This window comes from Molossus molossus, unplaced genomic scaffold (assembly GCF_014108415.1).
Source record: "Molossus molossus isolate mMolMol1 unplaced genomic scaffold, mMolMol1.p scaffold_m16_p_1, whole genome shotgun sequence".
Classification (NCBI taxonomy): Eukaryota; Metazoa; Chordata; class Mammalia; order Chiroptera; family Molossidae; genus Molossus; species Molossus molossus.
Window position 1 is genome coordinate 39,160,371 of NW_023425344.1, and position 13,999 is coordinate 39,174,369.

The 13,999-nt window shown below is 37.3% G+C and overlaps 1 protein-coding gene across 8 annotated transcripts in view; it reads left to right on the forward strand.

Annotated features, from left to right (window-relative positions):
* The window catches only part of EXOC1 (exocyst complex component 1), a 56,146-nt gene extending 50,917 nt beyond the window's left edge, over window positions 1-5,229 (forward strand). For 3 of the 8 annotated variants that reach the window (XM_036265222.1, XM_036265232.1, XM_036265250.1), the window contains 2 exons: window positions 2,734-2,928; window positions 4,563-5,220. In XM_036265222.1, the coding sequence (XP_036121115.1) occupies window positions 2,734-2,928; window positions 4,563-4,715 (348 nt within the window). In that variant the 3' untranslated portion in view covers window positions 4,716-5,220. Of the gene's footprint in view, window positions 1-2,733; window positions 2,929-4,562 lie in introns of all 8 variants that reach the window. The other 5 variants (XM_036265204.1, XM_036265194.1, XM_036265213.1 and 2 more) reach the window with 3 other exon arrangements.
* The last annotated feature ends 8,770 nt before the right edge of the window (window positions 5,230-13,999 follow it).

Sequence of the window (13,999 nt, forward strand, 5' to 3'; positions counted from 1 at the left end):
ATTATTTCTTTTAATTCTTATAAACTGATGTGGGGTAAGATAGTATTATTCCTATTTTACAAATGAAGAAACTAAAAGCAAGTAAACTTGCTTGAAGTTATAACTGGCAAGTAGCAAAATTGAGGGATGAACCCTAGATTAGACTTTTCCATTATACCAGACTTTTCCATTTCTTACCTAATAAATGGCTGATCTTTACACCTAGTTCATATGAAGATTTTGAAAAAATTGTTTTGTTCATTGCCTTTTTCTTTCCCTTCCTTTCCTGACTTGAATCATTCCCCAAAGCAAGTTCTGTCATTAAAATTACAGAATTATTGCAAGTTTCAGAAAACTTGCAATGTAGTACAGCAGGTCCTTGAATAATGTTGTTTCATTCAATGTTGTTTCTTTATAAGGTTGATGAGATGCCAGGAACTTAATTCTTGTTTATATTAATTGGCTTATGGTAAAATTGGTTTCATTATGCATCGTTTTACTTAGTCCATGCATTGTTTCACTTAGTCACAGGACCTATCAATGACATTAAGAGTTACTGTATAGCCCTGGCCAGTTTGGCTCAGCAGTTAGGGTGTCGGCCTGCAGTCCAGAGAGACCCGGGTTTGGTTCCTGCTAAGGGCACGTACCTCGGTTGCAGTTTATCCCCGGCCCTGGCTGGGTTGTGTGGGTGGCGGCTACTCGATGTGTTCCTTTCACGTCTATGTTTCTCTCTCCCTCCCACTCTATCTGAACAAAAAATGGAAACATTTCCTCGGGTGAGGATGATAAAAAAAAAAAAAGTTACTGTATAGCCCTAGCCAGTTTGGCTCGGCGGTTAGAGCGTTGGCCTGCTGTCTGGAGAGACCCGGGTTCGGTTCCCGCTAAAGGCACATACCTCAGTTGCAATTTGTTCCTGGCCCTGATTGGGTCGTGTGGGTGGCAACCACTCGATGTGTCCCTTTCATGTCGATGTTTCTTTCTCTCTCTCCCTCCCACTCTATCTGAACAAAACACAAAGAATGTCCTCAGGTGAGGATAAAAAAAAAAGTTATTGTGAGGATAAAAAAAAAAAAGAGTTACTGTATAAGCTGAAATGGACCTGGCTAACTGACTTTGTCCACAATGTGATTAGTCTTTTTTTATAAGGTTTAACTTGAAATTAGAGGCAAATAAAAAATATGTATCTGTTGTCAGGATTCAAAGAAATATTTAAAAGACATTTAACCAAATACAGACTCAATACCTGAGAAAACATAAGGATTAGATATTCCATTAGGGGAAAAGGTCTGTCTCAGACCTAAAGCTATGTGATACTAAACTGTAACATCAGAAGCATTCCCTTTGAAATCAAATTAAAGCAAAAACATTGCTAGATCCTTTATTATTTAACATTGTTATGTAAGTTCTAGCCAATGCAATAAGACCTAAAACATAAATAACAGATAAAGAAAAGAGAGTCAAGAATATAATTACCTATATTTAATATGCTGAAATGGTTGGTCTCTGGTAACCTGGTAGGATTCAAAATAAATACATAAAAAAAAAATTTATTTTCCTATGTTAGAATAACCAATTAAAAGTTTATGTAGAAACAAAATTTTAAAAGCCCCAGAAATAGACTTATTAATATCAAAAATTAACTCAATAAAGAATAAACAAATAATAATGCTAAGAAAATCTAAGAGGATAGTAAATGAAAGGGGATTTGGCTTGTCAGTATTAAATCATAGGGTATAGTGCTCAAATAAAGGCATGCCAATCGATAAGATTACATATTAAAAAAACAAATAGCCCCAGCCAGGTTGCTCAGTTGGTTAGAGCATTGTCCCGTACACCCAAAAGGTTGTGGGTTTAATCCTGGTTGTGGTGCATACAGGAGGCAACCAATTGATGTTTCTCTCCCCCTTCCTCTCTCTTTGAAAAACCAATTTTTTAAAAAGACAGCCTGAAAAGAATATTTGTAACAATATAACAGTGTATTTAATATACAAGATCTTCTTAAAATAAATAAAAGCACTAAGACTCCAATATATAAATGGGCAAGAATTCTGAATATAGTACTAAACATATAAAAGTAAGTTAACTTCTTTATAGCCAAAAAATTGGGAGATAAAACTACAAATAAACCTTTTTCATTCATCAGAATGGCAACTATTTTTTTAAATTGTGATAATAATGCTCATGGTAGTATGGTAAGATAGTGTCTCACACTGTTGACAGAAATATAAATAGATTGAACTTTTCTTGGAAGCAATTTGTGTATATGAAGAATCTTTAGAATACTTTTACAAGTATACTCCTCAAATGAAGAGTTCTAGTCCAAGACATTTATGACAACAGTATTTATAATAGATTGTTTTAAATCTGAGGAGATTTTGCCAACTGTGAAAAATACTAAATATCTTAATACTGGAGGAATGAATAAATGAATTATAATTCAGTCATTGGAATACAAAGAAGCCATTAAAATTTATACTTCAGGGGGAAAAAACATAAAAGATTAAGTGGAAAATACAGCATATAAAATTATAATCTCATTTATATACCCACATCAGAAGACTAGAAGGAAATTAAATTGTTAACATGGTTATCTGAGTAGTATCATAATAGGTGATTGTTATTTTATTATTTATACTTTTACATATTGCCTGGTTTTTACATAGTGGATATATACTCTTTTATAATCAGATTTTTTAAAATTTAAGTGAAAATAAAAGCAGTTCTTAGCCATGCTTTCTTTTCGTTTCCTTGAAGCATTTCTTTGAGGGCGTTGAAGCTCGAGTTGCACAGGGTGTAAGAGAGGAGGAAGTAAGCTATCAACTTGCATTTAACAAACAAGAACTTCGTAAAGTTATCAAAGAGTATCCTGGAAAGGAAGTGAAAAAAGGTCTAGATAACCTCTACAAGAAAGTTGATAAACATTTATGTGAAGAGGAGAACTTACTTCAGGTATGCGTAGTTCTTTCAACCATCTTGGACTGCACGCCTTTACATGTCTTGCACGTCTTTACGTGTATTGCTTTTCTCCAAATTATCCCTCTAGAAATACTACAGATTTTCTAATTTTAGTGCAGGAGGAAAGTTCCATAAAGTATAGACCAGATTAATGAATTCTGAGGAAGAAAGGAATAATATTTATATACATTTATGTCTTTTCCTGTTTTATATTTATGTTTTATTGTTTTGAGGATTCAGTTCTCTTTTGTTTGGGGATGGTTTTCTTTGTGGTTTTAGGGGGATTTTTTATATTTGAGAGGAGTGAGTAAATAGAATACAATCTGGTACACTGGAATTCTGAGCTTGGGGGTTGGAGTTAGAAATGGGTTCATAATATGGGTCCAGATTAAGCTACATGACTTTGGGCAAGTTAGTTAATTTCTCTGAGCCTCAATTTTCTTATTTGAAAAGTAGAAATAATACCTCCCTCTTTTAGGAGACATTACTATTATTGTCACTGCCATTTTATAGATGAGAAAATCAAGGCTTAAAAAGGTGGAGTAATATGACCAAGATCCAAGAGCAGATGGATGGGAGAGCCAGTTTGAAACCCCAGATTGAGCCATTATTCTTTGAAAACCATACTGAAAGGCCCAGAGATGAGAATAATTCTGATTTCAGCATCATCAAAGGCTTCTTGTAAGGTGTTATATTTGTGTTAGCCTCTGAAGATCAGCTAGTAATTTAACAAAGTGGGAGGAGTGGTACTTCAGGTGACAGAAATACCATGAGCTAAAAGATGAGAAGCAAAAAGTATAATACTGTTTAGTAAATAGTCTTAAGTTGGCAGGAATTTGGGATTTATGAGATTTGGGGTTTACAAGGAAAAATCCTAGAAGAATACATTACCTCAACTGTCAAACAGGGATGATGATCATAGACCCTCCCCCACCAGGTTGTCATGAGATTTAAATAGGATAATATATACATAAAGCACCTTGTACTGGGCTGATACAGAGTAAGCATCAATAAATGTAACCTACTAGAAGTAGCTAATATGTCAGTGTGTGTATCAGACTCTGTCTCAGTAGTTGTCTATTGATTATAACTTCCTTAGATTGCAGATAATCCTCTGTCTCATATTGGTGTGTCCACCATGGCATCAAGCAGTGTTCTGTATCATCAATTTTAGATAAAGAAAATTTTAAACTTTAATTTGAAGTGAAATATAAGCATTAACTATTGCATTTCATTTAGTCACTAGTCTTAATTCCATACATAATTGTGCATCTCCACGTCAGTGTTGGATATTGCAGTAGATACAATAATGGCTAAAATGTAATGAGTGCCTATGTCATTGTTCTAAGCACTTTACATACATTCACTCATTTAATCTTCACAAGACACTTATGAGAAAGGTATTATTGTTATTACCCCAGTTTACAGATGAAGAACTTGAGGCATAGAGTAATGGTGCAACATACTCGAGGTCACATACCTTGTAAGTAGAAGGATCTAGGATGCATGTTTTTCACTCTTATACTCTGCTTAATTCTTAGAATATGTCTTCACATTACCTCTGCATATGTGATTGAGTATTATTACCATTCATAGTTTAATGACTTTTATTTTCATTTTTATAATAGGTGGTGTGGCACTCCATGCAAGATGAATTTATACGCCAGTACAAGCACTTTGAAGGTTTGATAGCTCGCTGCTATCCCGGATCTGGTGTTACAATGGAATTCACTATTCAGGACATTCTAGATTATTGCTCCAGCATTGCACAGTCCCACTAAACCTTATGAAAGAGGAAAAAATAAATGAAGAGAGCACTCTTGAGTATACTAGACACTATCAAAAGTATCAGCAACTTTTCGAGAACCAAGACTTGAAATTTTATGTAGTATTAAATGTCAGATAAATGGATAATAGTATACCACAAATATTCAAGAGCAAAAGTGCCAACTTATATAACAGTTTTATTTAATTAACAGGTTGTGTACTAACTTAAAGCATTATCTTATAAAATGCCTTTAGCATTTTTCTATGACTGAACAAAAAATTTTCTTTTGTTACCTAGCTTCTTGTATTTGTGAGTGATTATTCTACGAGTAATGCATTGGGAGTTTTTCAGCTTCCACTAATTCACTATTGCTTGCAAATCATGTAACTATTAAACATTGTACAGAATTTTTTCCCTCTGTCTAATGTATATATGGATAAGGGATCTTGAAATGATCAGTTGTAAACTTAGATTCTGAGGATTATGTGACTATATAGCAATGATTCTGAAATAAATTTTCAAAAAAAGTTGAAATTTGATATTATTAGATCTGTTATATGCTTAACAGATCAATACACAAAAAAGTTCTTACAAAATCCACAAAAATTAATTATGTGTCCATTTACTATTAAATACTTAAAAGTATAAGAAAAATCATAATAGCATAAAAATATTTAGTATTTAGGACTAACTCTAACATAATATGCTATGGACTAAATTGTGTCCCTCCCTGAGATTCATATATGGAAGTCCCCCCATGTGACTGTATAAGTGATAGGGCCTTTAAGGAAGTGTGATTTAGGTAAAATGATGTCATAGGGTAGAGCCCTGATCCAATAGAACTGGAGCCGTTAGGAGAAGACACCAGAGCTCTCTCTGGTATTTGAGGAGACAGCAAGAAGGCAGCCATCTGCAAGCCAGGAAGAGAGCTCCCACCAGAATCCAGGATGCTGGCACCCTAATTTCAGATTTCTAGCCTCCAGAATTGAGAAAATAAATTTCCAGTTTTTAAGCCACCAGTCCATGGTATTTTGTTATGGAAGCCCAAGCTGACTAATGCAACATGTATAAGACCTTTATGGGGAAAATTGTAAAACTATTGAAAGATGTTAAAGAAGGCCGGAATAAGTGAAAAAATATTTCATGTTTCTAGATAAGAACACACGATATAGTAGAATGACAGTTATTCCCAAATGTAAAGATTCAGTGCAGATTTCCAGTTTTCAGTCTAGCACATAAGAAGCTTAGAAGTCACCTCTCCATCCTAACAAGTAAGCTGAACAAACTGAAAAATCAGTTCTTAGATCTTTAAGAGAAGTGAGGTCACCAGGAACACCACTGCCACAACTGGAGAATACAGAGAAACAACAGAGCTGAAACACACAAGCCGAAACATGCACAGGAACCGGTGCTGAGGTAGGTAACACTGGCCAACTGTAACGGACTAATTACTGGAGGCTGTGTGTAGATACATCTGAGAAATAAAAAATCCAGGGGGACCCAGTCATTGGGAACCCACCCACCTTTTTGAGTTTTACCTCCTGTAGTTCTACCAAATCTCACAGTGAAATATCAAGAGAACACTCCTGGCAAGGGAAGGGGAAAGGAACCATTCTGAAATATGCCAGAGCATTCTGGTTTTAACAAGTTCTGTGCTCAGGAGAAACTGTTTAACCAGAGCCTAACTGACCTGGGAAAAGGGAAATACCCAACTTCAATTCAGTCTAGTTAGCCTTTCCCACCTAAAAGGGGAAAGGGGGCTGAAAAGCATAAGTGATGTTCACAGTCCAGAGGTAGAGGTTCACTAAAAAGCAGACCTATTTATAGAACTCTTTCCTTCTCTCCCCAATTTACCACTGCATCACTAAAGGTCTATTTACAGCAGCTCATCTTACCCAGCATCATGTCTGACTATCGGAAAAAAAATTACAAGACTTAGTAAAAGGCAAAACACAGTTTGAAGAGCCAGAGCAAGCATCAGAACAAGACTCAGATATGGCAGGGATGTTGGAATTACCAGGCTAGGAATTTAAAATAACTATGATAAATACACCAAGCACTGTAATAGAGTAAAGAGCATGTTAAGAACAGATAGGCCATGTTAGCAGAGAGATGGAAATTCTAAAAAAAGTACCAGAAGAAAATGCTCAAGTACCAAAACTAACAAATGAAGAATGCCTTTGATGGGCTTATTAGTAGACTTGCTATGGCTGAAGAAAAAAAAAAAAATCTGTGGGGTACAGGATATATCAATAGAAACTTCTAAAACCAGAAGCAAAGAGAACAAAGACTGAAACACACACACACACACACACCAAGTACAGAATATCCAAGGACTGTGGACTGTGGGACAACTACAAAAGGTGTATCATGCATGTAATGAGGATACAGGAGAGGAAAGAAAAGAACAGAAGAAATATTTGAGACAATGATGACTGAGAATTATGCGAAGCTAATGTCTGACATCAAACCACAGATCCAACTTAGAGAACACCAAGCAGAACGAGTGCCTGAAAAACTACATCTGTGCATATCATTTTCAAGCTACAGAAAACCAAAGATAAAGAAAATTCTGCCCTGGCCGGTTTGGCTGGTTTGGCTGGTTTGGCTCAGCGGTTAAAGCGTAGGCCCTCGGACCAAAGAGTCACGGGTTCATTTCTGGTCAAGGGCACGTACCTCAGTTGCAGTTCATCCCCGGCCCTGGTCAGGGTCTTGCGGGAGGCAACCAGTCAATGTGTTACTCTCACATCGATGTTTCTCTCTCTCTCCCTCTCTTCCACTCTATCTGAAGATAAATAAAAAAATATCCTTGGGTGAGGAATTGACAAAAAAAAAAAAATCCTAAAAGAAGCCAGAAGTTAAAAAAAAGCACCTTACCTATAGAGGAACACAGATCTACATCTGACTTCTCAGAAAATATGTAAGCAAGAAGATAGTGGAGTGAAATATTCAGAGTATTAAGAGGAAGAAAACCACCAACCTAGAATTCTGTATCCTGTGAAATTATCCTTCAAAAGTGAATGAGAGCCCTGGTCAGTGTGATTCAGTGGTTAGAGCATCAGCCTGAAGACCAAAAGGTCACAGGTTCAGCTCCTGGTCAAAGGCACATACCTGGGTTGCAGGTTCAACCCCCTGTCCTGGTTAGGGTGCATGTGGGAGGCCACCAATCAATGTATCTCTCTTACATTGATGTTTCTCTCTGTCCCTCCCTCTCCCTCCCTCCCTTCTACCCTCTCTAAAAAATCAATGGAAAAAATATCCTCAGGTGAGGATTAACAACAACAACAAAAGTGAATGAAAGATACTTTCTCAGACAAACAAATATGGAGTAAATTTGTTGCCAGTAGACCTGCCTTGCAAGAAATGTTAAGAGAACTTAAAGGAGAAGGAAAGTGCTATAGGTCAGAAACTCAGAGCTACATAAAGAAAGAGCATCGAAGAAGGAATAAGTGAAGGTAAAATTAAAAACCTTTATTCTTATTTCACCTAACATAACAGTTTGTTAAAAAAAAAATAGCAACAATGTAGTCAGTTATTTATGCATATACATGTACTTATGTATGTTCATGTATAAGTGAAGTGAATGATAGTAATGATATAAGAGGATGAGAGCTAAGGAATTATGATTATTATTATTTTTAATCCTCACCCAAGGATATTTTTCCATTGATTTTCAAATAGAGTGGGAGGGAGAGAGAAACATCAATGCGAGAGAGACATATCAATTGGTTGCCTTCCACACAACCCCAACTGGGGCCGAGGATTAAACTGCAACCAAGGTACATGCCCTTAACCAAAATCAAATCCAAAACTCTGATCCACAAGCTGATGCTCTAACTGCTGAGCCAAATTGTCCAGGGCATGGATTATTTTGTTTTTATAAGTATGCTTAATATTCATGAAACAGTATAGGGTGATTTGAAAGACTTGGATTAGTTTTAAATGTATATTGCAAGCTCTAGAGCAACCAATCACTTTAAACATTTCTTAAAGAAGTATAATTGGTATGCTAAAAAAGGAGAGAAAACGGAATAAAAAAAATCAGTGAAAACCATGAAAAAAAGAATGGAAGACAAAACTAGAAACAAAACACAAGAGCAACAAATAGAAAACAGTAACAAATATTGTAGCTATTAATCCAAGTATATAAAAAATCAATTTTACCTACACAATGTAGGTTAAATGCCAGGAAAATAATACCAGGTGCAAAAAGTAAATCAATAGAAGAATAAATACAATATAATCATTCATATAAAAGTTCCAAAACCTTCAAAATTAAACAAGATGTTGTTTAGAGTTACAAATCTGATAAAAAGAAAAGTAAGGGAATGGAGGCACACTTCTGGGAAGGTGATTGGGGGTCAGGAAGTGAGGGATTGGTATCTGGCAGGGACACACAGGATTTGAAAGACGTATTGTAATATTTTAAAACTGGGCAGTGGGTACATGGATTCCATTGTACCATGATACTTTTTTTTTTTTTTTTATCCTTACCCGAGGACATTTTTCCATTTTTTGTTCAGATAGAGTGGGAGAGACAGAGAGAGAGAGAAACATCGACATGAAAGGGACATGTTGAGTGGCTGCCTCCCACACGACCCAACCAGGGCCGGGGACAAACTGCAACCAAGGCACACGCCCTTAGCGGGAACCGAACCTAGGTCTCTCTGGACCGCAGGCCAACGCTCTAACCGCTGAGCCAAACCAGCCAGGGCTGTACCATGATACTTTTATTCCTTGCACATACCTTATAAATCTTATTTTATATAAATTCAATATTTAATTTAAAAACTGTAAATCAAATGCGTGTGTATCTTTATTGCTATATAATAAAACCTGAACACTTACAGATAACAATCTGGGGCCAAAGGAAAGACAGCGACTTGGTCAAGGTCCAAGCCAAGTATCAATAGCTGACATTCCACACAACACTAAACTCTTTCTCAGAGTATTGGCCTTTTCCTCTTCTCACAGCGGGGCTGATGCAGATGTAAATATATATCACCTGTAAGGACAAACACTGTCTAATATCTCCACTAACATAACTAAGGTGGCATGGCTGTTGCTTAAGGAAAAGGTAGTGACCCTGGCCGGTTTGGCTCAGCAGTTAGAGCGTCAGCCCATGGACTAGAAAGGCCCAGGTTAGGTTCCCGCTAAAGGCACGTACCTTGGTTGCAGTTGGTCCCCAGCCCCGGTTGGGGTTGTGTGGGTGGCAGCCACTCAATGTGTCTCTCTCACATCAATGTTTCTCTCTTTCTTCCTCCTTCTCTCCCTCCTACTCTATCTGAAGATAAATCCTCGAGTGAGGATAAAAAATAAAAAATGTCCTCGGGTGAGGATAATAAAGAAAAAGAAAAGATAGTGGATGACTTTCATGAGCTACAGTTTTCTAGACCTTAAAGATCGATGCTATTGTTTGATAGAAGGGATAGGCAAACAGGAACATAGAACTTTTGAACAAACTATTGAAAATGATAATTTAAAAAAGTAACTGTAGATGAGCCCAGCTAGTGTGACTCACTGGTTGAGCGTTAACCCATGCACCAAGAGGTTGCCAGTTTGATTCCCCATCAGGGCACATGCCCAGGTTGTGGGCCCAATCCCCAGTAGGGGGCATGCAGGAGGCAGCCAATCAATGTTCTGTCTCATTGATATTTCTCTCTCTCTCTTCCTCTCCCTTCCTCTTTCTCTAAAATCAATATAGAAAAAAAAAAACAACTGTAGATGAAAAAGTACGGAGAAAGTAAAAACGACTATGCCAACAAAGTTAAACGTACTATCAGTATGGTGTCAAAGATGACTAGATGACTAATTCTCCATAACTATCTGCTTTGGGATCCTCTACATCTGTGTTTTTCAAACTTTGGTGTACATATGAAACAAATGGGGATTTTGTTCAAATGCAGCTTCTGATTCTGCAGGTTTTGCTGTGGTCCAAAATGCTGCCTTTCTAACAAGATCCCAATTAATATCAATGCTGCTGTCTCTATGTCTATAGCACACAGTTTGAAATGCAAAGCTTCAATGTTGTGTTATATCACTCATACCCCAAACAAATCAGGGTATTTGTTTAATTCCTTAGGAGAAAGCTGACATTAATGCTTGTGGTTTAAAATGAGTTCTCAGGCCCTGGCCGGTTTACTCTGTAGTTAGAGCGTTGGTCTGCGGTCCAGAGAGACCCGGGTTCAGTTCCCGCTAAGGGCGTGTACCTCCGTTGCAGTTTGTCCCCGGCCCTGGTTGGTCGTGCGGGTGGCAGCCACTTGATGTGTCCCTTTCACATCAATGTTTCTCTCTCTCTCTCCCTCTCTCTCTCTCTCTCTCTCTCTTCCTCTCTCTCCCTCCCACTCTGTCTGAACAAAAAATGGAAAAATGTCCTCGGGTGAGGATAAAAAATAATAATAATAATAATGCTGATGATGATAATAATAATAATAAAATGAGTTCTCAGGTTGTTAAATTCAGTGGTACTGTGATATAATGTTCATTTCCCTAAATTCCTGAGTGAGTACAGTACTACGTGCATTTAAGAGCAACTCATGTTTTCAAAAGAGGATGGGGAGCTATAAAAAGGCAGTGGGGAAGATGGGAAGCAGGAGAGAAATATATTAAAAAGGCGAGGAAAGCAGGTGAACATAGCAAGACAAAGTAACATCAAATCCATCAGCAAGATGAGTAAATTGCCCAACAATCTTGAGAAAGCAGCTTCCCTAAGATAAGCATCTCAATCAATTTCAATTGCCTATGCAAGCTAGTGGGTCTTTCTAGAAGTTAAATATTTTGCCTAGTTGGCTAGAGGAGAGGCTAGTGAAGAAGAAGTGAAAAGGTTGTATTCTAATACGAATTTTATACTTGTCTCCATTTAATTTTAAACAGCCTTTCCTTCTCTCCTTTAATTTACAGTACATTACCCTGTAATTCTCTTGTAAGAGCCTGCTTTTCGTTTTGTTTTCTTCATGGCACTTACCATGATTCTTGTCTCCCCTACTTAGACTGCAAGCTTTAGGACTAGGATCAAGACCATTCTGTTTACCAGGAGCTATCCGGCACAAGCAGGTACTTAATAAATACAGAGCTTAAAGAGTAAACCTGAATTGTTAATTCATGGAAAGAGGAAGCTGTCACTCATTTCCTTACTATTTCCTTCACTGTCTAGAACACAACCATACTCTTGAATGTAAGTTCCATTAGGGCAGAGGGTCTGCCTGCTTTGTTCACTACTTGAGCCCAGTACCTAATATGCGGCCTTGCTCTAAGTGATCAGTAACTACAGTTAAAGACGAATAATACTTCTAAGTGCTGAGTTGAGGAATTGTTATAAGGAAATTACTTGCAAGCTAAAGAAAAACTGCTCTGCTCCCGGATGTTACTCTATACACATATAGCAGTTTTGCACATTAAAGTAGTATAAATTCAACAAATGCTTGATGACTTAAATTCATTGAACAATGTCTTATGTGGAATTCAGATATTCTCTCTTTGGGAGGAGAGTTCTCTAGATCTACTTCTGTAAGTTCCTCTGGTAGACATGGTGGGCTGTGGGGTCTGCCTACTCCTCCTTGCTAAAGGCTCACTTTTTATAGAGGTTGGGGAAGGTTACTACCCAGACTAATGTGAAAAATCAATATTGGCATAAACAATTGGACTTCAACCTGCTGCATATTCAAATCACTAGGGACATGTTTTAAAATACTGATATGTGCACCCCACCCCAGACAAATAATTAAGCATTTCTGGAGGTGGGTCCAGGTTTTTTACAAACCTTTCAAGTAGTTATAATGGGCAACATGGTTGCACTGGCCCAGTCTCCTTTGCCTATATCTGTTTTAGGGGTATGCATCTGAGTGACCCAGTTCTGGTCAGTAGATATAAGAGAAAATCTGCCTGGCCAGTGTGGCTCAGTGGTTGAGCATCGACCCATGCAACCAAGAGGACGCTAGTTCAATTTCCAGTCAGGGCACATGCCCAGGTTGTGGGCCCAATCCCCAGTGGGGGCATGCAGGAGGTGGCCAATCAATGTTCTCTTTCATAAATATTTCTCTCTCTCTCTCCCTCTCCCTTTCTCTCTCTCTAAAATCAATAAAGGGGGAAAAAAAAGAGAGAAAGAACATCTGCCAAGAGGTCCTAGAAAAGATATTCCAACCTGACAAAAGAAGGTCATAAGATATATAGTATCTTTAGCCTCTATCTCCTTCCACTGTGGTACTTGCGATATGAGGAGACAGAGCTGGGACAGCTCTTATCATGGAGAGACAGGGCTGACACTGAGATGACCGAGCCACAAAACCAAGAGTCTGCTGAACTCCGAATCTGCCCAGCCTTCTTGATACATGAAATGATCAGTGTCCTTATTGTTTAAGCCACTGATCATCAGTTATTCTGTGACTTGCCTCTACTCCTTTTTTCTTTCTTACTGACAGTATAACCCTTTCTCATTCTTTCATTCATCAATGCATTCAGTTCATCAAAATAAGATGCAGAACAATTAAAAGTTTGAGCTTTGCAATCAGACAGCCGTAGGTTTAAGTCCCAGGCCTACTTAACTGTAGCTAGTTGCATGGCTCTCTAAGCTTTGTTTCCTCTTGTATAAAAACAGTGGTGTCTATCTCATAATTCTGTTGTGAGAATTAAATGAAATAATATGTGGAAAGCACTTAGCACAGTGCCTGGCCCCATACTCAATTGATGTTAGCCTGCTGACATACTATTACCTGCCTGCTCTGTACCAGAAAGTTCCTCTTGTTCCATTAAATTAAAAGAGCAAAAATAATATTCAGTAACACACTTGATCATTATATATGACCTCAGGATTTTCCCAGGCACAGTAATCATTTAAAATTCTTATTATTCACAAATTGTACTTTAGAATCTCCACATACCACTCAAAGCATGAGATCTATAATGGGATAATGATTTGTTTGTTTTCTGGAAGCATTTTATAAAAAGAAAAAGAATATTTAATCATCAGTGGTCTGGCTCCATTCATATACAATTAAAATTAGAAGGTGAGATGTAGTTGCAGCCAGTCTATTGTAGATTATAAGATTAGTATTTTGTTTCGTCATAGATTTTGTAAAGTTAATTTTACTGCTTGAGATAAATATCCAGTTATTGCTTTCAACTAGCTAGTAAACCAGCAAATTAGTTTTAAAGTCATGTGCCCATTAGTACTTTAAAGTTAAGTTGACAGCAGAAGATATGCCCTTGTTTGGGAAGGAAAGATGAACTAAAAATCTTTCTGTACTAAAAATACATATGCACTGGTGAGCATTTTCAACTGAGAGGGATTAGATTGGTTTT